Source organism: Chionomys nivalis, chromosome X, assembly GCF_950005125.1.
Source record: "Chionomys nivalis chromosome X, mChiNiv1.1, whole genome shotgun sequence".
Lineage (NCBI taxonomy): Eukaryota > Metazoa > Chordata > Mammalia > Rodentia > Cricetidae > Chionomys > Chionomys nivalis.
In genome coordinates this window covers 54,313,936-54,341,128 of record NC_080112.1, presented here as the reverse complement: position 1 = coordinate 54,341,128, position 27,193 = coordinate 54,313,936, and the positions used below count along the sequence as shown (strand labels likewise).

Sequence of the window (27,193 nt, the reverse complement as noted above, 5' to 3'; positions counted from 1 at the left end):
ACTTAAGCCAAAATTCATATGATAGTTCATGATTTCTAAAATTAACGAATTTAGCTTGTGTAATATTACTTGTAGGAATAGCTATGGATGTACATATATGCATACAATAACAATTATTTGAAAAAAGGGTATGAATTTGAAGGAGAACAGAGAGGGGTATATAAAAAGGTTTGGAGGAATGTATTTAACTTATGATCACAAATTGTTTAAACTGATTTTTAGAAAGCTCATGATTTGGAAATATAAATGTCAAGAGGGAAATTACACTTTCTGTATCACTTCTGCATTGCTTTTGAGAGACATCCACCAAGAAAGGTGTGACTGCATTTAACCTCTCCAATACGACTGTTTTCATCTGCAACTGAACAGGGGGGTCACCTAGAATACACACTTCTGGACTTGCATGTAAGGATGTTTCCCATAAGATTAGCTGACAGGGAGAGCTCCATTCTCAAAGTCAGCACCTTCCAATATGAATATATGAAGAGGTCTGGTGACAAAGAAAATAACATTTGCTTCCTCAAAAAAAAAAAAAGAAAGAAAGAAAGCTCATTTTGTCCAAATAGTGTGGTTTCCACCATTTTTATATCTAGAAGACCTGAAATTTTATACTAATTTAGCAACAGTTCAAAAGTTGGTGCTTTCTAAAGAATTTTCTGTGCCTTGCCATACTGCATTTTACCACGAGGCTACACTTTACAAGTCATACAGTTCTCTATCTTGTTCCCCAAAGCCATTATAGTTCCTGACCAGGAACTATAGGAAGGAAGAAAGGAAGGAAGGAAGGAAGGAAGGAAGGAAGGAAGGAAGGAAGGAAGGAAGAAAATAAACAGTGAGGGCCCAACAAGTTGACTCAGCAAGTAAAGACTCTTGTCACCAAGATTGACAAGTGAAGTTTGATTCCCAGGACCCACAAGGTGGAAAGAGAGAGCCAAACTCCTGCAAGTTGTCTGTTAACCTCCACATGTGTTTTGTGGCATATGTGCATGCGGATACACACATATGGACACCCACCAACACACACCCCATAAATCTAATAAAATAAAAGAGAACGTACAAGGTGAATTTGTGAACTAAATGGTTAAATTTCACAGAAGAGGTAAAGAAATTTAGTATCATCATTCTAAAGATAGTGAACTAGAACCATGAGAGGCTGTGGTTAGAAAATGTGCATGAGTATGATTGCTTCTGTGATCCAGAAATGTTATGTGGAAGTCTCCAGACAACCCTAACAGGGAAAGAGGGAAATAATGTGGTGACATTAGATTTTAAAGTAGAGCTTTCGGGGAAGAAGAATAGGGCAAAGAATGTGAGAAATAGGCTTAGAAGCATCAATAAGAAGGAAGAAAGTTGCCACCTTCAGGCCCAGGCACAGTGCTACTGTAAAGAGTCCTGTAGATGAAGCAGTGACTCGGAGGGAATTCCAGACTGTGGTTGAAAGAAGGTGAAGCAAATGTTCACATTAGTGGTTGACAGTACAGGAAAATTTGTAGATTGTTATCTGTGGCTCTCACAGAGCACATGTGAAACAGTCCAAAAGTTGGGGAGGAGTGTTGGAAGGTTAAAGTAAAAGGAGGAGGCTTAGCTGTGTCTTTGACAATGCGGATTTGGGGATTGGTGGTAGGTTTTGTGGTGATAAATGAGAGTAAGGATAAGAGGGAATTCGAGATTAGATATTATGTCTGCAAGGGAGATAGTAATGGAGATACTATTGGTTTGGAGGGGCTGACAGATTTTCAGTGGATCTTTTTCACATCCATTTACAATGACGAGAGGTTTGGGGAAGGGTACACATGTCTAGTTACTAGAAATATGGATAAGGGCCATCATGTGTAACCTCACCATTATTCTTGACTTCTGACCTAACATATGTGCACCCCTTGGGAAAGATTGACTAGTTAAGGAACATTGGCATTTTCTTTTTTTTTTTTTTTTAATTTTTTTTTTTATTATATATTTTTTTTTATTCTTTTTTAATTAAAATTTCCAACTGCTCCCCGTTTCCCATTTCCCTCCCCTCCTCCCACACATTGCCCCCTCCCCCCTCTCCCCTCCCCTATCCCCACTCCTCTTCTCCTCCCCCCAGTCCATTCCCCCTCCCTCTCGCTACTGAAGAGCAGTCCAAATTCCCTGCCCTACAGGAAGACCAAGGTCCTCCCACTTCCATCCAGGCCCAGGAAGGTGAGCATCAAAACAGGCTAAGCTCCCACAAAGCCAGTTCATGTATTAGGATCGAAACCTAGTGGAACATTGGCATTTTCTAAGGTTCAGGGATTACTGATAAACTCCCTCCTGCCAAATATGTGACAAAAACAGTGAATCAGTTTTCAAGGGAGGCAAAAGCTGCCAGGACTGAGTTTGATGCTCTTTCTCTAAGATGAAGAGTGCCAGAGCTGAGTTTGATGTTCTAAGCTTATGAGTGCAAGAGATAAGTTTGATGTTCTAAGATTATGAGTGCTAGAGCTGAGTTTGAGGCTCCTTCTTTAAGATGATGAGTGTGAGAGCTGAGTTTGATGCTCTTTCTCTAGGATGATGAGTTCCAGAGCTGAGTTTGGTATTCTTTCTCTAAGATGATGACTGTCAGAGCTGAGTTTGAAGCTCCTTCTCTAAGATGATGAGTGTCAGAGCTGACTTCGGTGTTCTTTCTCTAAGTTGATGAATACAAGCCCTGCATTTCTTTGATGCTGCTCAAAAACACTTGTGCTGTCACCACCAGGGACTTTGATGCTCTTCTCGCGCTCTGACATCCTGACATCTGGACTTGTACTCTTCTGAGGCAGCAAATTGAAACAGCAGTCAAATTCTCCTCTGAAAAGAAAAAGGACAGGGACAATACAGAACATTTTGATGCCACTCATTTCATTAGAGATGAATGCTCTCTCTTATGTTTTCAAACTCAGGGTCATTAGTTTAAAGTTTTCATATTTGTGCCCGGTGTCTGTTACTGGATACCTGCATCATCCCAGGGTTTTCCAAGAAGATATTTGACAAGCTACTCCTAATCCAGATCCAAATGTGCAGTCCTCGTGGCCTTGAAATGAAATCACTCTTCCCCATTCCTTCCCTTTTTCATCTCCCCTTAAGTTACACTCCTCTTTCCTTTCATACTAGATGAATGCTGTATTGCCTTCACTCCTAGCTTCCCCTTTTCCGGATGTTTTGAAAGTCTATTTCCAATTATTTTTGCTTCCTGTCTGTCAAGACTGTTTTTTCTCATAAATTTTAGTATTGTGTAAAATAGGCCCAGCTCACTACTTTTTGATTCATGAACTACGTTTGCCTTTACTTCCTTACTGTCTTTCTATACTCATTTACATAACTACTTGAAGAATGAAAAAAAGAATAAACAATTTTTTTAGTATTTTTAGTTGCTTTGTCCAATGCAGACCTCTTGTGTCTTCAATATGTGAAAATTTTCTAGACAGCTTAACTCTTTGCAAACTTCAGTGCCATTATGGCTCATACTGTGATGATAAGTGAATTCTTCATTTTCCCGTTGCCTTAAGGTCTCCACTTTACTTTTTAATAGATTTTTTTTTTGGGTTTTTCGAGACAGGGTTAATAGATTTTTTAAAAATAAATATAAACAAGTTTGGTATTTCCTTTTCTCCAAGATTTCTTTCCCTGAAGTAATATGAAGTTGCATGTCTGTGATGACAAGATCACTATGTAAAGCATGATTTTCTCATTTGTTAGGAGAAAGCTCCCATATTCTCCATCTGAAAATCACTTTTTGCAACACATTTATCTTTAGTGGCATTTTAGTTGGCAAGACACAGGGGAACCCTGGAACACTGGCATGGGGTTACTGTAGATATCAGACAATCCCTAGGATCCAGATGGTATAAAATCACAGGAGCCGTCACCTATGACCTTGGGCCTCTTGATTGTGTCACCAAAAATTGATAAGGCACATTCAGTTGCCTTATGCAAGCAGCCCTTCTGCACCAAACGTCTGCTGTATGACTCCTAATGAGAACATGAAGTGACTCCAAGTACATCTTGGCTCCAGTCACCTTTACACCCTTTCTAGTCCCTTCCAGTGGATCCCTTGTAGAGATTCTTCTCAGTGGAGAAGTAAATCTGCTTGTGTAGAAGAGATCCTTCCAGAACCAATTGTGAACTAAGGTAGCTCTTCTGTCTAATTGTAAACCTAATAGCTTTACTTTACCAGAGGAAACAGGGATGCATCCTTTTCTGAGAAATGAGCAAAGGTTTTACTGTTTACTTTCCTAGAATTATTCACCCTGGGCTACTCAATTTATGCTCATTACAGATTAGATTATACTTGCCTGAGAAAAATTTTCATAGCAGATTGAATCATTTCAGATATCACATTTAATCACTCCCAGGATACTCCTTTGTGTGTTTCTTATGAATAGCTACACAATGAACTTCAACAAGCCTTTCTGATAGTCCGTGTATCTGTGTCTCTACCTCTGTATGCTTCTCTCCACATCTTAGCCCATATACTTTTAGCTTATGGAACAGACCATTTTCCCTTAAACCACCCCCCCTGCAAAAAAGAGCCTCCTCAACCTAATAACTTACTGCAAATGTCAGAACCCAAGCAATAGTAGGACAAGTAGACAAGAATGCCCATTTTAGGGACATCAATTACCACACCTTATGACCCCACTCAGTTTAAAGAATCAAAATAGATCAATGCCCCAAATTCCCTAAAGGGGAGTGAGAGTTAACTCTTCAGAGGCATGAATGGCAAGAACAGGAAAGAGACACTGATTAGACAGACATAAGGAAGGAACATCTTTAAAAGCAAAAATTACGAGGGACCTCTACCAGAACAGGCCTTTGCTGGAACAGGCATGGGGGAGAGACTCCCAAGGGAGCAGGCCTGAGCCAGAGACCTCTGCGGGACTGGAAACAAGGCAGTGACCTCCATGTGAGTGGGCCCAAGCCCGCCACATCTGCTGAACCAGGTTGGAGCCAGTCACCTCAGGACAAGCAGGCCCAAGCAAGTGACCTCTGTGGGAGCAGGCCCGAATGACCACTGGGATTGTAGAGCAACGCCCCCCACCCCCAGGAGCACCTCCAGGAATGTCAAGTGACCTCTGGGGTGACTGGAACCATGGCCTTGACTGCATCATGAGGAGCAACTTTTTGAGCCTTGGATCCACCAGCACATGGGAGATTGATCATCACAAACATAGCCCCAAGTACACCAATCAGAGGAAAAGTTGGGTAGACAATGTAAGAACACACTCAGTACCACAAAGAGCAACATGACACCAACAAAAACTAGAGATCTATAACAATAAGACTTGAGCACCCAATAGATGAAGCAGAAGAAAATGACCTAAAAAATAACTTTAGGAGAATGTTTGAGGCCCTTAAAGGGGAAATGAAAAATTCCCTCAAAGAAATGGAGGAAAAGACAAACAAAAAATTGAAAGAAATCAACAAACCCCTTAAAGAAAACCAAGAAAAAGCAATGAAACACATGAAAGAAACTGTTCAAGACTTGAAAACTGAAGTAGAGAGAATAAAGAAAACACAAATTGAGGGAAATCTGAAAATGGAAAATATGGAAAAATGAACAGGAACCACAAAGGCAAGTATAAAAAATACAGAATACAGAGATGGAAGAGAGAAGCCTAAGCATTGAAGATACAATAGAAGAATAGAGGGAACAGAATCATCAGTCAAAGAAAACATTAAATCTAGTAAAAGCTTAAAACAAAATATGCAGGAAATATGGGATACCATGAAAAGACCAAACCTAAGAATAATAGGGATAGAAGAAGGAGATGTGCAAATTACAAGCACAGAAAATATATTCAACAAAATCATAGAAGAAACCGTTCTCAATCTAAAGAAAGATATGCATATGAAGATAGAAGAAGCTTACAAAACACCAAATAGACTGGACCAAAAAAATATTCCCTTGCCATATAATAATCAAAACACTAAACATACAGAGTAAAGAAAGAATATTAAGGTCTGCAAAGGAAAAAAGGTCAAGTAACTTATAAAGGCAGCTCTATCAGAATTACAACTAACTTCTCAATGGAAGCAATGAAAGCCAGAAGGTCCTGGTCAACTATTATGCTAGCCCAGATTGCTATACCCAGCAATACTTTCATTGACCATAGATAGACAAAAGCAACCATTCCAGAAATGTCATTGGTTCTTTTTTTTTTTAATTTAAGACCTTTATTAACAGGTGCTTGCAGTTTGTTGACTTCTTTTTTTTTTTGAAAAAATCAAGTTGTATACTTTTTATTACAAATTAAAAATAAAGTTCTTACAAATCTTAACTTTACCAGATATGAAACAATTTAAAAACCATTAAAGGTGTATTGATGAAAACCAGACCTTTTTTTTTAAGAAAAAAAACACATTTGTCATTACCAAAAAGAGACATCTTTAGATAAAAATAATAAAAACCCCATGCTAGATAGATAATGCAGATAGTTCTAGCATATCTGGTCAACGGGCAAAAAGCAAGCACTTAAGGTCTTCAGCTCCAGTGTTTGTTCATTTCTTATTGCTGGAATTTCATATTTATTTCTTCTTGTTGGATGACCAAATCGGATGATGGTAGAGATGGTAAACCGGAATTACTCAGCCCCGCCCTGCTCAGCCTCTGGAGTGGACGAATTCTCAGCTGGTGGATCCGCTGCTTTTGTCTCTTTGCCATCTTGTAGTTTAGGGTTCTCTGGGCGTCTGCGTCAGTAATTGAAGTTGCGGTGATACCAACGTTGAGGTGGCTGCTGACCTTGGCTCTCGTCTCCTTGATTTTCTTTGTCTTCTTCATTGCCGTCCTCTCTAGGCTGTCTTTGGCGAGGAGGGCCCTGCAAAATCGTGGTCTCTAACCCCATACATATTCTGTCTCACTGGTCTACCTTGCTCTCTTGCACCCTGGTTGTCAGCACCCTCCATCACTTCTCCTTGCACAGGAGGGTTGGAATACTGTGGTCGACGCCCATAGGGTCTCCGCAAATAGTAAGGTGGGAACCTTCGCCTGAGATAGGGTCGGCGTTGTTGGGCTTGGCCTTCAGGAGCGCTTTCCAATCCCTCATTCTTTTCCCCACTCTCACTATTCTGGTAATTCTGCTGGTAATTACGTGGAGGACCCTTACGACGTGGGTAGCATCTATAGTGGTTAAGGTCTGCTGCGTATTTACTGCCTTGAACTGGAACTCCACCAGGGCCTGTGACATTCGCTGCCTCTGCACCCTTTTCTCTTTCAACAACATCAAATTCCAGTCTCTCCATCTCCTACACTGTGAAGGTACTTCCTGGGGTTATTCTTCTTTATGGCAGTCTGGTGTACAAATACGTCTTCCTTGGTGTCATTCCTATTGATGAAACCATATCCGTTCCTTACATTGAACCGCCCGGGCCACGGGAGGGGGGGGGTGCAGATGGTGGCTGCTGGGTCTCGCCCTCGCTGCTCATGGTTGCTGCGGCTCCTCCCGGGGTGTGATGGTGACTAGGCCGGTGGTGGTGGTGGGGTTCTCAGGGCTCTCTGGGGTATGCTCTCGGCTCCTGCTACCCATTAAACTATGTCATTGGTTCTTTAACCAAAAATAAGTGAAGAGACGAGTAGTTTCTTATATCCTCCTAAATGAGCACAACTACCTAGAGACTGTATGTGAGGGTGGGAACTAAAGCTACAGTCCATATATTATTTCCTTCTAATGAACATCTTTGGAACTGGATCTCTAGATTTTTGTGAAAAAAAAATGGGTTGTATGTATTCCCTAATTTTAGCCCATCTCCTAAGTAATGTGAGGGCTGTCTTTTCAGAGAGAGTAATGATGCAGTATCATGCATGGCCCACTAAGGGATTAAGGAAAGCTGTTACCTCCTATCCCACCCCCCAATCAACCTCTGGGTGGAGACATGTCATTGTTTTCTCCCTGAAAGTTGGTCTAGTTCAGTCAGTCAGTCAACTGGAATCACTCCTCCAGAAGGCAGTTCTCTCTTAAACCATAAATGGAATAATCATCCCCCTAGAATTCTTGTCTCTGGTACAGTCTTTTACAGAGCCACAGACATGCAGCTGTCTCTCGTCTAAGGATGCTATAACACCATGGGCTTTTTTTCTAAACCACCCATCCCCACTGTGCTGGATGGTTTTATGACAGACTTATACAGCTAGAGTTATTTTGGAAGCACCCAGCACCACCAGTCCAGGGGTGGCACCACCCATATTACACTGGGCCCTCAACCATCAATCACCAGTCAAGGAAATGTACCAAAGGTGGTCCTGGGTACTGTAAGAAAGCAGGCCCAGTAAGCCTGGGTGGGGCAAGCCAGTAAGCAGTATTTCTCCATGGCCTCTGCTTCAGTTCCTGCCTCCAGGTTTCTACCTTGAATTTCTGTGATGATTTCTCTAGATGATGGACTACAAGCTGTAAGTGGAAATTAAATCTCTCCTTCCCAAGTTGCTTTTGGTCATGGTGTTTTATATCGATAGTAGAAACCCTAATGTTACCCACCACAAGGCTGCTTGTCTACCATGTGGCTGATCTCCATGCTGACTTAAACTGCATGGCTTTTTCTTTTTTTCTGTTCTCTTCTAGATATTCATTGAGATTCATATTTGTCTGCCTTGAGATTTTCTTTAAAATTCTAATTAAATTGTCCTCAAGCTGGAAAAACTAAAAGGAAAAAAAGAACACCACATTTAAGGAAGACTATGTTTCTATGTTTTCTAGGCTGTTGAATTTCTGGGAGCTAGGGCTAGGAGATGAAGATATTTAAATAAAACAGAGTTTACAAGTCCCTTCTTTGTGAGCTGCATGTGCCAATGACAGGGCTTTCAGATCGTCATGAAGGTGGACAATCAGTTTCAGCCCACAAAGCCACGGGGATACACATACTAGCTGTGCTTTGTGTAAAGATTCACAGCACCTTCTCACACCAATTCATCTCTGCTGATCAGGATTACCGACGCTTTTGGAACATCATACTTGTTTACTACTTACTTGGCTTTGTGGGTGATAATGATTGAACTAACTCAGGTCCTGGCACTTGCTAGGCAACTGTTTTGTCACTGACTACACTCCTAATCTGTATTACTTAATGATACGTAATAGGAAAATAGAAGAAAGAAGATAAGTGAAATGAAGTGCTTGAGAAACATATTAGACACAGAAAAAATTAGGCAAAATACAGTTGTTGAATATAAGAGATCACAAGACCAACTCAAAATTAAGTATTTGTGACAGAGCATCCTAAGATCTGTTACAGAGTAGTGACAACTACCAGGTTCATATTCTTTTATTTAAAAATTCTGTTTAGCAGTTGTTCAAAGTTAAAGGTATACCCAGGGATATTTGTCCCTAGGCCTCTCTAACATGGCAGCTGTGTGTTGGCTCCAGTGAGCAAATCTAAAGTAGTGAAGAGAGCAACAGATGTAGGAATATCTTAAGACAAGGATATAGGTGGTGTGGTCCTTTCATTTTGCTACTCTTCTCTGTCCCTCTTCTCCTCCCTCTCCCCATGCTTCTCATTGCATTTTCTAAATCATTCAATAAACTGCATGATTTGGGTATCTTACCTTCTTATCTGAGCCTTTGGTTTGTATTTTCTTCTATACTCTGCTGGCAATGTATTTGAAGGCTGAAGAGTCATCAAAGTAGTTTCCACGTGTGACAAGGAGAAAGCTTTCTTACCTTTTAAATACATATTTGTATTTAAAAATGACCAGCTCTGAGCCATTCCTTGATAAAGAACTTGAAATATAGGCAAAGCACAGATGTTTGAGGAGGCTTAAGTGCCGATAATACAAAAAGGACACAAGGTTGTATCACTGTAGTATTCAAATCTGCGGAAACTGAAGCAGAGTCTCCAAAATCTTCAAACAAAAAAGATATGATAATTTGGAGATGTTCAGTCCAAATTACATGCAAGGATATAGGAAATGAACATTTTCAAGCATGTATGATCTCAAGGAAGATATTATCTCTCAGTGCTTGGAGGAGCTACATGAGAATTAATTCAGTAACAAGAGATGACAAAACTACAGCTTTAAAACTGACTGAGAACACTTAAGTCCTTATGTTGCAAAACCAAGACTGAATGGCCATCTAAAAGGCAGATGTTTCACAATTATTGGCAAAAAGATTGAAAATGAACTACACATATACATTTTAGTATATTAAATCATCTGTATTTGCCTTTAGCTTATTTTTATTGTTTGATAATTTTATACATGTATATGCAGTATTTGATCAAATCTTCCATTTACTCCCCTCTGATTCCTGCTATATAGTTTCCTTCCAACATCATGTACTCACTGAGTTGAGACCACTTAGTTCTGCCTGTATGTACATGGGTGCGGACCATTCACTGGAGTGCGGGGAGCATCTCAAGGGCTATATCCCTGAGTAAAATTAACTGACCCCTACCTCAAAAGCCATCAACTGCCAAAAGCTCCGCAGTTAGTCATGGGACTTTATGAGCCCCTTCCATGTCCATACTGGAATTTTGGCCAGTCTTATGTGATACAAGTCTTGTGTATACAGTCACAGCTGCAATGATTTCAAGAGTGCAATAACCCTGTAATGCCCAGAATATATTGGTTCACTGCAGATATCCACTACTTCTAGGTTTTGGAATCTTTTTGCTCCCTTTTTCACAATGATCATTGAACCTTGGTGGTGGTGGTACAAATGTGCCATTCAGAGTTTAGCATCCCTACCCTACTGCAAAAAGAAGCTTCAATCATGAGGGTTGAGAGATATGCCTAACTGTGGGTTTAAAGATAAGACTTTAGAGAGCAGTGTAATTCTATGTCCATCTAGCAGAATAACAACATTTATTAGGTTCTTTCCTAGAACCTATGATCTAGCCATGGGTTTGGGGCACAGTTAACAGTACCAGGTATCACTTCCATCTTACTTAGTGGACTGTAAATCTAAGAAGGAAGTGACTGGTTATTCCCGCAACAGTCATGCCACTGTTGCACAACTGGGCATATAATACCAGGTCAGTCATTATTGGAGCTTGACAGCTTGCAATTATGTGAGGCTGAGAGCTGTCAGTTTACATAGGCCAGACAAATAAGGGAAAGCCAGGTCCCTTACTGGCTGTAAGATGCTGTGTGGGTTGGGTTTCTCAAGCAAAATTCTTGGAAGCCGTAGTCAGACTTGATACAAAACACTGGTGGCCAGTACCTGGTATTACATAGACTTTTATACAAGGTAAAATAAGCTAAATGTTTGTCCAATAAGGGGTTGAGGAAGTGAGACACCTGCATACTAAACTGTCATCTGCACTTATCTTATTTTAAATCAACAGAAATCAGAAACCAAGGATCTGTTTGCCACCTTTGAGTATCAGGGACTCTAAGACTAATGGAGACATGAACAAAAGGAACCAGAACTATTTTTTATCCGGAAATAAGAGCCATACTAATTTACTTATTCATTTACCCCCCTTTAACTGGATAAAATGTCTAGGTACAATGGGCTATGAATCAATAGGGATACTTTAGAGTAACTAAGTTTTGTATTGTTTGAATGGTACATATTGTAATGTCCTGAAGAATATACATGCTTTAATGTGGCAGCAGAAAATTAAGTCCCATGTAAGGGTTCCTACGGAGACAGGGTCTTATATAGTATTTTCAAGAGAAATGAGAAATATGGAGTTTTATGAAAGCTCTCCCAATTAAAAACTCATTAACTTGCCAACATCTTGGTTTTTAAATACTATTTTCCAAAAAAATGAACTAGGAATCTTTGGAGAAATGGCTAATTCCAGAACAAGAGAAACACATTATGAGTCTGGAGCATTTTACAGCACAGAAAATAAGGCTTTTTAAAAATTTTTATACATTTTTATTAAAATAAAGCTACCTCATTTTCTCCCTTCCCTTACTTCCCTCCAGCCTCTCCCAGGTACACTTCCTTCAACCTTTCCAGTGTGCCTCCCATTCTCAAATTGATAGCCTCTTTTTGTTTGATTATTATTGCTACATACATTTACATATGTATTCACACACATATGTGTATATATATGCATACATATGTATACATATATATGCATACATATGTCTATAATATTTAAAACTTGCTCAGTTGGCTTTTGTTGTCTGTGTGTATATATTTTCATGTTTGATCATTCTGTATTGAATAACCAATAAGGGGTCTCATCCCTGGGAAAGGTTAATTCCTCCTCTTCTACTGGTCATCAATTAGCTATAGCTCTTTGCCTAATGGTGAGACCCCATGATATTTCTCCCTTCCATGTTAGCATGTCTTTTGATACTACCACTGTTCCCATCTTGTTTTTGGAGTAATTTCTCAGGGAGAATGTTTCTTAGCAGTTTTCCCAGTATTCTGGCACTTGCAATCTTTCTGCTCCCTCTTCCGTTGATGTTCACTGATCCACACTTGCAGTAGTTGTGATGCAGATATATCCATTAGAGCTGGGCGCTCCACAGTCTGCTGGAAATTTGCCAGGAAATGTAGCTTGTGAACATAGAGAACTTGTGGGCCTTGGGACTACATAAGAAACTGGATTAACCCTGTTGATGGGGGTGGGGGTGACCCAGCCCTGAGACTGTGACAGCAGAGGAGTTGACTCTGCCCTTCCCTCATCTGCCAGGCTAAGCTATGGGTGAAAGAAAGATACCCTTTCCCACTCCTCAGCCCTTGCTACCTGTGGCCGGTGAGAGAACTGGCCCTGTCTTCACCAGCTGCAGCATACGGAAGTGTGGCTTACGCACCTCCCCAAAGCAGCACAGGAGCTAACACTTATGGTGGAGGTGTGGGTGAGTTGGAGCAAGGGCATGGCTGCAGGAGAACCGGCCCAGCCCATTGCTGCTTTTCTCATTGGGTAAGCTAGCTGAGCAGGGCTGAAGAGCTCACCCTGGTGATGAGGATGAGTGAGAGGTGGTGGGCTTACCAACACAGCTACCACCCAGGCCCAGAACCAGAGCTTTGAGTAGGCCCATGTCACCATCAGCTCCATCTATGATCTGCTGGGGCACATGAAGGGGCCCTTCCTGCATATTCAGAGTTGCAGGATCTCTGCTACATAGGGCAACAGCAGGATATTCAAGAGGAGTCCCAGCAGAAGCCAGAGGCCTCATACCAGACCAATGACTCATTGCAGTGAATAGCTGTAAGTAAAGATGTATGGACTAAAGGGTACATTGTGTGACTCACCGTATTGCACTGCAGACTCCAGGGCAAGATGTTTTGTCTTTTTTCTTTCCTTTTAAATCTTATTTTGCTTTGTTTTGGGGTAGGGAGGTTGCAAGAGTGGAGGACAGATATAAAGGGGTGGGGAGATGAATGGGATCAGCTTGTATGATGTGAAGCCAACAAAGAATCAATAAAATTTTTAAAAAAAAATTGTTTTATGTGCATGTGTGTGATACATACACACAAATGTGAGAGAGGGGTGGGGCAGGAACAGGAGGAGAGAGAATATGAATTGATGGAATATGTCAAAGGAACAGAAGAGTTAATTTTAAGAGTCTCTTCAAGGGCAAAATATAAAGAAAATCTAAGGAACAAAATTGCAGTCTAGAATGACAAAACAAAGTAATAAATATAAATAAGTTCATATAGAAACAGAAGTGATTGAATAAATCAGTTATAAGTTACACATTTTCCTTATAGAAGAATTTCACATACTGTGGGTAGAAAATCATTCTATCTAGATGATGAGACTTAATTTCTCTTTCCTGCTTCTAGTGTATAAATTGGATTTAATGACTTACATTAAAAATAGAGTTTGGAAAGGAAGAAAAAAAATAGCATCTTTATGGTGTAAAAGCCTGGCCAACATTACCATAACTAAGTAAGAAAGAATAGGTGGACAGTGTTGTCAAATTGTCGGACAAAATACTTTTGATTTTATGTGTCAGAGAAAGAAACTTCAGCTCCATGATCACCACTTGTGGCCAGAACCCAAGTCTAATCATGAGAAAAAAACACCTGATAAATCCAAATTGAGAAAATTTCAACAAAATATATGAAGAATAGTATTTATTTATTTATTTATTTATTTATTAAAAATTTCCACCTCCTCCCCTCCTCCCATTTCCCTCCCACCCCCTCCCTCTCCCCCTCCCTCTCCAGTCCTAAGAGCAAGAAAGTCAGGACTGCGAGGGGTGCGTCCACCCACTGTGACAACGGGACTGATGTAATGGGAGCTCACCAAGGCCAGCTGGACTGGGACTGATGGAGCATGTGATCAAACTGGACTCTCTGAATGTGGCTGACAATGAGGGCTGACTGAGAAGCCAAGGACAATGAAGAATAATTTTTAAAACTGACAAAAATCATAAAAAGGCTAAGTAATGACTGAAGAAACATGACATACAATATGGCATCCTAGAGTTGAACCTAGAGTAAGAAAAAGCTATTGATTGAAAAACTGAGATCTGAATGCAACATGGAGCTAGTTAATTGTGATGTGCCCGTTATAATTTCTTACTTTTGACAGATACAACATGGTTTGAAAGAGTCTACTGTCAGATGAAATAGGGGGGAAGAGCTTTATTTATTTATTTATTTTACATTCAGGGACTGAGGAGATGGCTTAGTAAAGTGCTTGCTCCGAAAACATCATAAACATGATAAGTTCCCATCGCTAGCACTCATGTAAAAAGCGAAGCAAGGTGGTAAGCATTAATTGCAGCCGTGAGGAGACAGAGACAGGAAGATCCCTGGGACTTGTTGTTCAGCTAGCCTAGCTGAATCAGTGAGCTACAGGTTGAGTAGGAGATCCTGTTTCAAGAAATAAGCTAGCCAATAGACATGCTAATATGGGAAGGGGAACGCTCATAGTGCCTCAACCCTAGATGAAGAATCATGGGCAACTAAAGAATGCTGAGAGCCAGAGGAAGAATTCCCCCTAATAGGGTATCCAATAGTGAGTAGTCATCCCTGAAATTATATAATGCAGTAACATTATTCAGACAAAGCAGGTTGTATTTATTCATTTTGGAACACACACACAGGTGACAACAATTAAAGAAATAGAAGTTATGAATTTGAAACAAACCAATGAGGTATATGGGAGGGGTTGGAGGGAGGAAAGAAAAGAAGAAAAATTATACAGTTATATTTTTTAAGAGATTAAAAATGTTTAGAAACAAAGAAGACAGACAGACAAACAGAGATAGGGAGAGAAGAGAGAGAGAGAGAGAGAGAGAGAGAGAGAGAGAGAGAGAGAGAGAGAGAATAGAAAATAGAGGATTACACCAGACGTTGAATTCTGGCCTCTATAAACATGCACAGATACATGCACCTATACATGTGAGCACATACAAACATCATAATACAAAAGAAAAAAGAAAAAGCTAAAAAGGAGAAATCTACATTTATAAATTTCACATTTATAATTATTCTAAAATTAAAAGTTTACTCAAAAAAAGACCTTAGCTTGAACTAAGACACATATTACCATGACTCTGCTCTGGGAGTGTCTCTTAGATCCTCTGGTTTGAAGAGAAAAGAAAAGCCCCTGTTGCTCCTGAATAGCAACAGATAGCACAGTAATCCTCTGCCACGATTTTAACTCAAAGTTCAGTCTTCCGTTCACTGTACCTGGATTTTCAATCTTTCCCTTCCTCCTAACAAATGTCCCAATCATTTCTCAACAATAATGTGATTTTTGGACTTACGGTAGCTATGTTGGACCATGAAATAACTTTAGGCTGGAGGCCCTCAGCAGTGGAACAGGCACGTTTGTTATCAAAGAAAGCAAGGTGATTTTTTAATGCAAACCATCACTTTATGTGTGAGAAAATCCTAAGCAAGGTCACCAGTTCAATTAGGACATAATGTTGTGTTAGCTCATGCATTTCTTATGATTTTTTAAAATTAGGCCTTCTGAAAGAGATCTTTACACTTATTTTGGCATTAATGTTTATCATTATATCATTTTACACACCCATAAAAGAGACATAAATATACTGTAAAGTATGACTAGACTAAATAAAGTGTGTAAGAAATGGTACGAAGTACTACTAAAAGTTCTTCAGGCACAAATTTTTTAAATCAGTTTTTGTACTCAGAGTCACGTGGGACTCTGCATGTCTTCCTTTCTGCCACCCAGATACTGCTGTTTCTTAAGAGTTTTCCTCAATAGCTCCCGGGATTTTCAGGCAATAAGGCCAAAGTTAAGTTTGAAGCACATGCTCAGGCAATGCCGACCACAGCCAACAGTGAGGGTAGGACACTAAACGTCCCTATTTCAAAGACATGAGAATATGAAAAAAACTGTGCCTCTTGGAGTCAGTGAAATGTGACAGGAAGTCGCACAGCAGCCCTGAACTGGTTTCCTTCCGTCACTTTCCACTATGGCAGAGAACCCTGTACTTTTCAAACCTGTTTTTCTGGCCTTTGTTACAACTTATAACCTAAACTGACTTAAGTTGAGGCAAGACTTTTAACACTATGTTGTAATTACCACTTTCCTTCCGTGCATACCTCACCCTGCTCCCTTTCTACTAGTGAATCAGATACAAACTTCGTCTTAACCCTTTTAAGTAATATTTTCTAATATAATTTTCCAAGCCCTGCCCTTTACTCCAGGTTTTCTGAAACAAATTCGTCAATATGCCTCTGATGCTGAACTCAAAGCGTGCGTGCACACATACACTTTGTATAAAATGTAATTCTAAAATACGAAGCATTATATTTGCTTTCCCTGCAATTTATCATATCTCAATATATGTATGTATTATATATCAATATGACTTATAAGGCCTTCGTCTACTGACAGTTGATTAGTTATATTTCTTGGACTTGTGAGAATAACTAGAATCGCTGGCAACTGATACAAAAATAAAGTAAAATATACAGATCAGAAATGTGAGGCAAATTCCTAGGCGAGAAAAGATTTCGGAGAAATGAAAGGCCGCTTTGTACTGCTTGTCACACATTTATGGAGAAAAATACGTTTCCTTTTCCTAGGAAATGAAGCACAAGTTGTTGGTGACAACCGCCTATTAGGAAATTTCCTTCTGTGATACAGGGATGATTTTTCCCTGTACAGGTAAATTATTCAGCACAGTTCATTTGAATTCGTGTTTGAGCCAGAGATGAAGTTATCAATTTTACCATTTCCCCCTAGTCTGTCCTGCTATTATCATTGCCTGAGATTCTGGTACCCATAGCAACAGCCACTGTTTCAGACATCATTCCCCCAAGCAGCAGAGCATGGCCGGTGACTGGCAATCATGTAGCTGTGTGTCTCAGGGTGCTACGTGCCTGGGCTCAAAGAACTAGTTATATCTTACTATTAAGTATTTAAAGTGCACTTATCCAGGAACGGAAAAGGTGGCATACCTAGAAGAAGTTTACCTTCACCTTTCCGTCAGTTGTGTGGCAAGACAGGAAAATAAGGGAACTTTTAGGAAAGGCCAAAGTCTAGACATTAGAAAGTTAAAAGGGAGCATCTTTCAAAAGGCTAAACATTTCCTATCCATTGTCATAACTGTCTTGTGGATTCCAGAGCCTGTTTGTGACTGCCGAAACTGAGCCAAAGGGCAGGGACTTAGACCATGCATGTTTTACTCTCGGCAAAGCAAAGATAAAAATCAGTGGGGGCTGGAATCTGGAGACAGCTCAGTGGGCAAAGAGCACACACTGCTCATGCGGAGGATCCCTGGGCTTGCTTCAGGCGCCCATGCCTGTTATCACACAACTATCTGTTAGTCCAGCTTCAGAGGAGCTGAGGCTGTTCTCTGGCTTTTGGGAACACCCACGATCTCTCCCTCCCCCAACCCCTCTCTGTCCCTCTCTCTGTCTCTCTGTCTCTGGTTCTCTCTTTCATACACACACAACTAAAACTGAACTATATATATATATATATATATATATATTTTTTTTAAAGAAACAATTGAGTTGCTGCTCTTGTGCCAAGATTTCCCCATCAGGAATTTTTTCTTTTAAAGAAAGGCTGAAAATGTGACCTGACCAACAGTGACTTGTAATGGGCACTCAGGTCTAATCATTGTTAGCCTTTGAGTTTTGCCCATGAGGAAATACTTTTCCAGGTAAAATCAAAGCCTATATATAGGGCTTAATCGGTGTGTCTTCATTTTCCTGCAAAGTTAGTCACAAGAAAGAGACAGATGGGACAAAGAGGGAGGTGTGTCAACCAAAACAGAGCAAGTTTGGGGTGAGCTACAGATGACCCCATGAATGGACTACCACAGAAAATGATTTAGTGCCCAATTCCAGTGCACTGTGTCCAGCAAGCACACAAGCTGCTCCCCCCGCCCCCCAGGCTTTGAAATGAGCTGGAACTGCAGGTAAAGCCAATGTGTGTTTTGTAGCCACCCTTTATTTACTGCGGGTAAAGGGAAGCTACTCCCAATGCAGAAATCTGGGTAATAGTTCATCCTGGGGATTTCCAACCCTCTTATCTTCCCCGGCAAGCCGTGCAATCAGGTTAGGGTCTGCGGGGGTGGGGGGGAGGAGGGGGGACAGAGAACTGGACTACCTGCCTGGGTGGTACCTTACTTACTGCCTCTCACAAGTCTCTTTCTAATTCTCAAGGTTTTCATCATATGAGGATTTTGGCTGACATTTAGAAGTCATCTCTACCCTGGGCTGGAAGGCACACCGGTAATTAAGGGAACAGCTATAATGATCAGGGCTGTCTTCACCAGTTTGGGGAATTTCCCTCCCTTCTGGGCCTGGTTATCTGGCTAAATTCCCAGTCTACCCACGCCCTGCTTCTTAACTCATTGATACCCTCAGTAGGGGAGACCACATTGAATCAGAACTATGTTCCCATCCCAAGTCTATAACTCCCCTTGTAGCTGCCCTTTAAGTTCCTACCCTTCCTACTTCCTGAGATTCTTATGGACATATAATAATAGTATCAATGAACGATCTTGGACCTGCAAAGTTCCACTGTTACTTCAGTTTATTAACCTTGGGGCTATAAAAAAAATAGTCATTTTAGTTTTGCTTACCTCTTATTATTGTTTCCCAGGGTAAGCATGTCATAAGTGTTCTGCTATCTCTCAGATGGTCTCACTGACTTACCTGGCATCAGCAAATGCTAATATTTTCATCTTTTAGTAAGTTAGTGGGCTTTAGGTAAAGTTCATTTCATTTGAATCTAGTTGTTCTCAACCATCATAATGCTGCAACACTTTAATAAAGTTCCTCCCGTTGTAGTGCCCCCCACCACCACAACATGAATTTTGTTGCTTCTTCATAACAGGAATTCTGCTACTGTTAAAATCTTAATGTAAATATCTGATATGCAAGATATCTGATCTGCGACCCCCGTGTTTAGCAGGATATCTGATCCACGACCCCCGTGATTAGCAGGATATCTGATCCGCGACCCCCGTGTTTAGCAGGATATCTGATCCGCGACTCTCATGTTTAGCAGGATATCTGATAGCCGTCCCCCCACCCCACCCGCCATGTGCACACTTTTACCATGCATCTGCACTTTCCCCATGCTTGAACACCATGGCTAAAGGCAGACCACTCCACTTCATTTCACCCACACTTCACTCCCGCCCCACCCCCAAGCTCACACTGTTTAAAAGGAAAAGCTAATTTGTTCTTTCCCAGGGCCTGTGAATATCCTTTCCCTCCCACCTACTTGCGCTCGTAGCTGCAAGGAAACCCTACTTGGGTGTGTGAAGAGACACCCAGATACCCGTTTTAGACATGCAAAGGAATGTCTTCATTCTTTAAAGGTGAGAATTTGACGCATATGAATCAACAGGAAACTATTAATATGCTCAGAAAGAAATTTATTGCAAACGGTGCCAGATAGGATAACTAGGAAAACTTCTGGACATATAACGTGAGCACCTTGCCTGATGATCTGAGGAAGACCCCCCCCATAGCAGGGACAGTCCCAGTTCAGTCCTCCTTGGTGGTCTCGGCCAGGGTGAGCTTGTCGAAGATGGACTCAGCCAGATGATTTTCTGGAGCCCCCAGCTGGCGCAGGTTCGTCAAGTAGCCACCCATCTCCTTGATGATTTCGACCTGCCGGTTGAGAAAATGGCTCTTCAGGAGCTTGCACAAGTAGATATCACCGTTGCTGTTAGCGAGCTGGTACAGCTGCAGGAGACTCTGGTTGAGCGTCTTCTCCAGGTGGAAAGCACACTCCATCGCCATGAAGCCATCGAACCAGTCGTGACGACCTTGATCGGCAATTCTCCCAAGGGTAAGGAAGCCTTGGCGCTCGCTCAGCAGGAGGAACAGCTTCTCGGTGCGCTCCATCCACTTCTGGGACTGAGTCAGGAAGAAGAGTGCGAAGTTCTCCAGGGCCACTTCTTCTCGGTTGCAGAAGAAGGCCATGGAGAGGTAGATGTAAGTGGCATACAGCTGCAACTGGATCTGAGAGTTGAGGGCAGCGTTGCTCTCAGCCAGGTAATTCTGCTGGATGAACTCTGGCAGAGAAGTGGCCATGGCGGCAAGGGCCCTCACGCTGCTGTCGCTGTCGACCGGCCGGAGCTAGACGGGAGCAACGACTCCGAGCTGTGGAGCTGGCGAAAGTGACTGCCTGCCGGAGCCTCACAGTCACTTTTGGGAAAGGAGGAGGAGCTGTGGAACCAGAAAGGCCTGGCTCCAGGCTCTGGTCAACTTCTGACGCAGGACCAGAAGCGGCAACCGCCCAAACCAGTGCCCCGAAGACAAGAGATGGCGCCGCAATGGCGCCTGGTGCCTCAGGCTGTTGAGCCGGTCAAAGGTCACGTAACAAAGCAAAGCCAACTGCATTTCACAGTATCCCAGAAGGCATTGCGCGGACCCTCTTAAAGATGTAATATTGTTAAATTCTGAATAAACGGCCAAGATTTTTAAATTGTGTGGATAGTTAATTTTAAGGAAAATTATTTGAACATCCCCTAATCGTGACTGTTTCATTAAAGTAGTTCTTTTTGCATGTGACCATTATCTCATATCTTTTCACCTTAACCGGTGACGATGTCTATACTAATGACTTTTCTCTCTCTCCTCTTCTCTCTCTCTCTCTCTCTCTCTCTCTCTCTCTCTCCCTCTCTCTCTTTCTTTCTTTTTTTTTTTTTTTTGGTTTTTCGAGACAGGGTTTCCTTGTGTAACAGCCTTGACTGTTCTGGAACTCGCTCTGTAGATCAGGCTGGCCACAAACTCAGAGATCTGCCTGCGTCTACCTTTCTTAGGGAGAGGTCACGAGCAAGTAAGTGGCTGTGTATCATTGCCAATGCTGACACACCGGGTATTTTTAAAGAATTAAGAGTATGGAGTTCCATTCCCAGAGCTTGTAGAATGAGAGAAATGATTCTCAAAATTTTCCCTATGCCTTTACTTGTGCAGTGCCATGCCCCAGCCAGCACATGCAAACACACAATAACAAAATAAAATAATAAAAAGTAAATCAAATTCGTGGGCTAAAGACATGGCTCAACTATTAAGAACATATACTTCTCTTGCAGAGGACCTGAGTTTGGCTCCAAGCACGTAAGTCAGGCACCTCACAACCAGCTCTAGAGGCATTTGATACTTCTGTCCACTGAAGGCCCCTGCTGTCTAGTGCAAATAACCCCCCATCCCACCCCCCACACATACTTTAAAAAATTAAAAATAAATCTTTGAAATCATAAGACAAATCCAGCAACAACAATGAAATGTTGTAGAGTCCAGCATGGAGTTGTATGCCTTATAATCCCAGCATTTGAGAGACTAAAGCATAAAGAATTTATTTCAAGACAATCCTGGGATGCTATATTCCTTGTATTTTGTAATCATCATCAAACTAAAATTTGTAAAATGAATATTTCATTTAACAACTGTAATTAATTAAAAATAGGTCATACAATTATACACTGTACATAGGGCATATTCTTCTACCACGTCCTGTCTCTCCCTCCCTGTCTGTCCCTCTCCTGTTAGTCATCTTTGTTCCCCTCTCCTACTCAGCTTCTGCTCTACTTTCATGGATCTCTATAAACCATAGCTATGACAAACAAGAGAAAATGTACCATATTCATTTTCCTGAGCCTGGCTCAATTCACTTAATGATTATCCCCAGCTGTACCTATTTTCCAAAGAACAATACTTCATTAATCTTTATGGATGAAAAATATTTTGTTTCTTTATCCATTCCTTTGTTACTGGATACCTAGAATGAGTCCCTAACTTGACTATTGTGAATTCTGCCACAATAAACATTGAAATGCAACTATCTCTGTGATGTGATGACTTAGAGTCCTTCATGTAAATACCCCAAAGTAGTATAACTAGGTCATATGGAGTACTTTTTCGTAGTTTTGTTAGGTGTCTCCATAGTGGCTTTCAAGTAGCTGGACTACTTTCATACTCTTTTGTCAATATCCTTGTCATGTTTGTTATTTGTTTTCTTGAAATTTCATTTTACTCCAATCAGAATGGTAATAATTAACGGAATGTTTTAATCAGTCTGTAATTAGGTACCATTTCCATTAATAGGCACTGCCCATTTTGCCTCTTCTATAGGTCTATAACCACTAATCTTTTTTGTTTCTATAGATGTGCCTGTTATAACTATTTTTTTAATAATAATTATTTATTAAAGATTTCTGCCTCCTCCCCGCCACCGCCTCCCATTTCCCTCCCCCTCCCCCAATCAAGTCCCCCTCCCTCATCAGTCCAAAGAGCAATCAGGGTTCCCTGCCCTGTGGGAAGTCCAAGGACCACCCACCTCCACCCAGGTCTAGTAAGGTGAGCATCCAAACTGCCTAGGCTCCCACAAAGCCAGTAATACAGTAGGATCAAAAACCCATTGCCATTGTTCTTGACTTCTCAGCAGCCCTCATTGTCCGCTATGTTCAGTGAGTCCGGTTTTATCCCATGCTTTTTCAGACCCAGTCCAGCTGGCCTTGGTGAGTTCCCGATAGAACATCCCCATTGTCTCAGTGTGTGGGTGCACCCCTCGCGGTCCTGAGTTCCTTGCTCGTGCTCTCTCTCTTTCTGCTCCTCATTTGGACCTTGGGATTTCAGCCCGGTTCTCTAATGTGGGTCTCTGTCTCATCTCCTTTCATCACCTGATGAAGGTTAATATCCAGGAGGATAACTATATGTTTTTCTTTGGGTTCACCTTCTTATTTAGCTTCTCTAGGATCATGAATTATAGGCCCAATGTCCTTTATTTATTTTAAATAAGAGTCTCATGCTCTACCAACTGAGCTAGCCAGGCTGTCATGTGACTATTTTCAGTAAATAGAATCACACTGTATATAGCTTTTGTGTACATTTCTTTCACTTGACTTTAACCTCTATCTATCATTGCTGAAGAATGTTCTGTTGTAGGACCGGATTGCATTTTATAAATACTTTTTATGTTCATAGAAATCTGGGTTGTTGTAATTTTCTGACTGTCATGACTAATGCTGTTATAAGCATTTACGTATAAATTTTGTAAAGATGTACATTTCCAGTTCTCTTCGTGATACAAGTATGGGTAAAAATAGTTAGATCATAGATTAACTCTGTTTTAGACTTTGAGAGATTGCTAGATTATTTTCCAAAGTGATTGCATCATTTTCCATGCCCATCAGCAATGTTGGAGGATTCCAATACTGTTACTAACCTTTACAACTTGTAGCCATGTTAGTGAGGGAAAGCAGTTTCTCACTGTGGTTTTTCATTTGTATTTCCCCAGTGACTAGTGATGTTCAATATCTCTTCACATCCTTATTTGCTATTTACAAATCTTTGGGAGACTACTCATTAAATCCTTCATTTATTTTACTGTTTTGTATAATTTATGGATATAAGCTCTTTACAGTCATATGATTTACAAATATTTTCACCCATTCCGTGAATTATTCTTTTCATTTTAGGAGTGGTCTTTTGAAATCTAAAATTTATTAATTTGGATGTATAACTTATGCCATTTTTCTTTCATTTGTGCTTTTAGTGTCCTAAGAAATCATTGCCTAACTCAGAAATACAAAGATTTACACTTATATTTATTTCTAAGGCTATTGTAAATTTATATTTAAATGTTTTTTGCATATTATATAAATTAAGGAGCAGTTTCATTATTTAAAAATGACAGATTTCTCTTTAGTTGCGTATGTTTGTGAGGGACATGCCCAAAGAGACTAGAACAGGGCATCAGATCTGGAAGTAGAATTACAGGATGTTCTGAGTCACTGGATGTGAATGCTGGGAACCAAACTTTTGTCAAGAACAATATATATTCCCTGAATCACTAGGCCATCTATTGGTCCCCTGGTTCTGTTTTTAGCATGTGAATAATTTCTTGTTCATAGCACCATTTGATTGGAAGGCTGTTATCTTTTGGGTGATCTTGGTATACTCTTGGGGAGGGAGCAATCCACCATATTTCTGGATTCTCAATTCTATTCTCTAAACCTATTCTTAAATGTGTGTCTAAGCACTAGAGCACAGTTTAGTTTACTATAATTTTATAACAAATTTAAAAAATGAAAGTGTGAATCTTTCAACTATCTTTCTGTTTTAGTATTCCTTGGTCTGTTGAATTTCCTTGTGACTTTTAGGATAATTTCAACTTCTTCAGAAGAAACAGCTGAGATTTTGCTGTAGATTGTATTGAATCTACAGGTAATAATTTATAATTATACTGATATTATTATATTAACATTTTGATACATAAATACAGATATATTTTAACTAACTTAGGTCCTGAATCCTTTATATTTGTTTAAATTTTAGTCAGGGGCCAATTTTATAAGTAAAATCTCAAGTAATACCAGACTCCTGAGTAGCAACTCTCTAAAAGGAAGGAGGCAGCCATCTCTTATCAGTGTTTGGAGACAAGGAAGACACATGTATTGGTCATCACAAGCAGAAATGCCTATTCCAAACTCACAGAGAGAACTTGTGCTAATTATGATTGGATGGCAGTTCCCATTGGGATAAGAACACGCCTCTGACTTTCTGTGAAAATGGTAAGAGATTTAAAAAATAATCAAAAAATGCTTACTGTGTGTCCTTTTGAAAATAACTTTCTGATTATCTCCACTTTTCATTGACTTCGAGATATTTTTTAACTGTAAATTGAAAACATAATGCAAATGAATGTTGTCCACAGAAATGCAAATGATTTGTCTAGTGAAATGCAATTAATTCTTGAATCATTTTACATTTACTCTATTTGAACATTCATTTCAACATTCCTTATTGCCTATACACAAACTCTTTGAGTGCACTTTTGAGCAATTTTTGTAACAACAATTGTGTTATTGGGCAATTTCTCATTATGTTGTTCAAACTGTCCATGACCTTGTGAAACTTTTCTTTGATACATGGGATTACAGGCATGTGCCACTAAACCCAGACTGCATTTGTAACATCATACAAGTTGCCACATTACTTAATCTTTTCCCTGTACATAGTTTATATTTATATAAGAATCATGATTTTTAATTTCCATCCTTTAGTTGTAGTTTAGCACTACCAATCCTCATACCTATTCCATTAGGATCACAGAGTCCACAAAAGTTTGCTTAGTAAACACAATACTTTATATGGGGTGTTCATCAGAAATATGATTCCAGAAAACTCTTTGAGACCTAAAGGCACAGACATCAAGGTGGTGTAATCTGTAGATTTATAGCAGGTCTGAGGAAAAGGAAGCAGGGGGAAATTGGGGATGCAAGATGGCAGTGGCAACAACCAGAGAAGGCAAGTGGTTAGAGAGCAGGCCACGGTCAGATAACTCAAAGGCGGAAGGCTGTAGTCACTGTTGAAAGGATGCTGGTACACACTGAGGATGGCATAGAGTTAGGGGTGACCAGTAAGGAACTATACATAACCAGAGCCAGATGAGAACCAAAGGAGAGGTAAAAGCTTCTTGACAAAGAAGACAAGAAGGATGAGAAGAGGGAAGGTGGCAAATGCGCATAGGGACCAGAAAGACTGATTTGTAGTGTAGGTGAAATTCGTCCTGGGAGGAAGGAGTTAAACATTGAGTTTTGGGGGCCAGCATGACTAATCCCTTCACCCAGATTTTTATGTTGCTTGACTCATACCTCTAGAAGGAGAGATGGGATCTGTGGATACTGAAAGTATACTTAGTATTCAGGACTGGCTTCTACAGTGTTGCTTCCAGCTGTTTAAGAGATATAAGGTAGTTCTAATACATCTATGTGTGTTCTAATACAGGGCAGATTTGAAGCACAAAGGCCATAGATAAGTTTCATGGCATCTCCTTCTTGGGTGAACATTAATATGATGTGTCTGGTACTGACACCACTATATTCTGAAATAGAAAAATTTGCAGCTTTCAATTCCTCAATGTTCTGACATTGTGAATATCACTATCTTAGAAAAACAAAAGGATGGCCACTGAATTTAAAATATGTACATGCTATGTATGGGTTATGTATAAGTTTGGGATTGGTTCATTATTTAAATATGCATTCTCTTTGAGGTGACAAACTTTCAGCCTCGTTCAGTGTGCTGGCTCTCCTCTCTCTGAGTTTGTAGGACTACTCTCTGTCTTTCATCTTACTAAGATATCTAAGAGAGGATGGCTGACCTGTTTCAATTTTATCCATTAGCAGTGTGTGATCTAGTTTTGAAGGGCCAGCCAGTGGGTGGCCCTGGCAGAAGATGAGAGAGCAGGATCAGAATAAACCTGGATATTAATTCTCTCGGTTCCTTTTAATCATTGCAGATAATTAAGAGGCACCTTTATTTTCCTTTTAAAGACATTACTTTTTGGATGAAGTAGGCCCATTCTTAGGGTAGATTGTGCTGGATAGTTTTATATCAAGTTGACATAAGAAAGAGTCATTTGGAAGAGAAAACATACATTGAGGAAAAGTTCCCATGAGATCAGTCTGTTATGTGCTTTTTTGATTTATGATTGATGCACGAGGGTTTACTTTACTATGGGTTCTATAAGAAAGCAGGCTAAGCAAGCCATGGGGATCAAGCTGTTATTAAGCACTGTTACTCCATGTCCTATTCATCATCTTCTACTTCCAGGTTCCTGCCCTGTTTGAGTTCCTGCCTTAACTTCTCTCAGGGGTAGACTGGGACATGGAACTGGAAGCAGAAATAAACCCTTTACTCCTCAAGTTGGGTTTGCTCACAGTGTTTTAGCAAAGCAATAGGGAGTACAATTAAGACAAAAGTTGGTACCAGGTCATAGGGAATTGCTGTTACAGACCTAACTATATATTTTTGGAAGGATTGTCGAGGATTTTGGAACTTTGGATTAGAAAAGCCAGTGAGTGTTCCAATCATGCTGTGCTGTTGTG

General features: G+C 40.4%; 1 protein-coding gene and 1 pseudogene across 1 annotated transcript; both read right to left on the bottom strand.

The window, feature by feature from the left end:
- Positions 1-6,581: 6,581 nt before the first annotated feature.
- Positions 6,582-12,951, bottom strand: LOC130868375 (Y-box-binding protein 1-like; annotated as a pseudogene).
- Positions 12,952-19,838: 6,887 nt separating this feature from the next.
- Positions 19,839-20,390, bottom strand: LOC130867251 (ferritin heavy chain-like). The gene has a single exon (XM_057759019.1). It carries the CDS (start codon positions 20,388-20,390, stop codon positions 19,839-19,841), a length of 552 nt encoding a protein of 183 aa, XP_057615002.1.
- Positions 20,391-27,193: the final 6,803 nt, after the last annotated feature.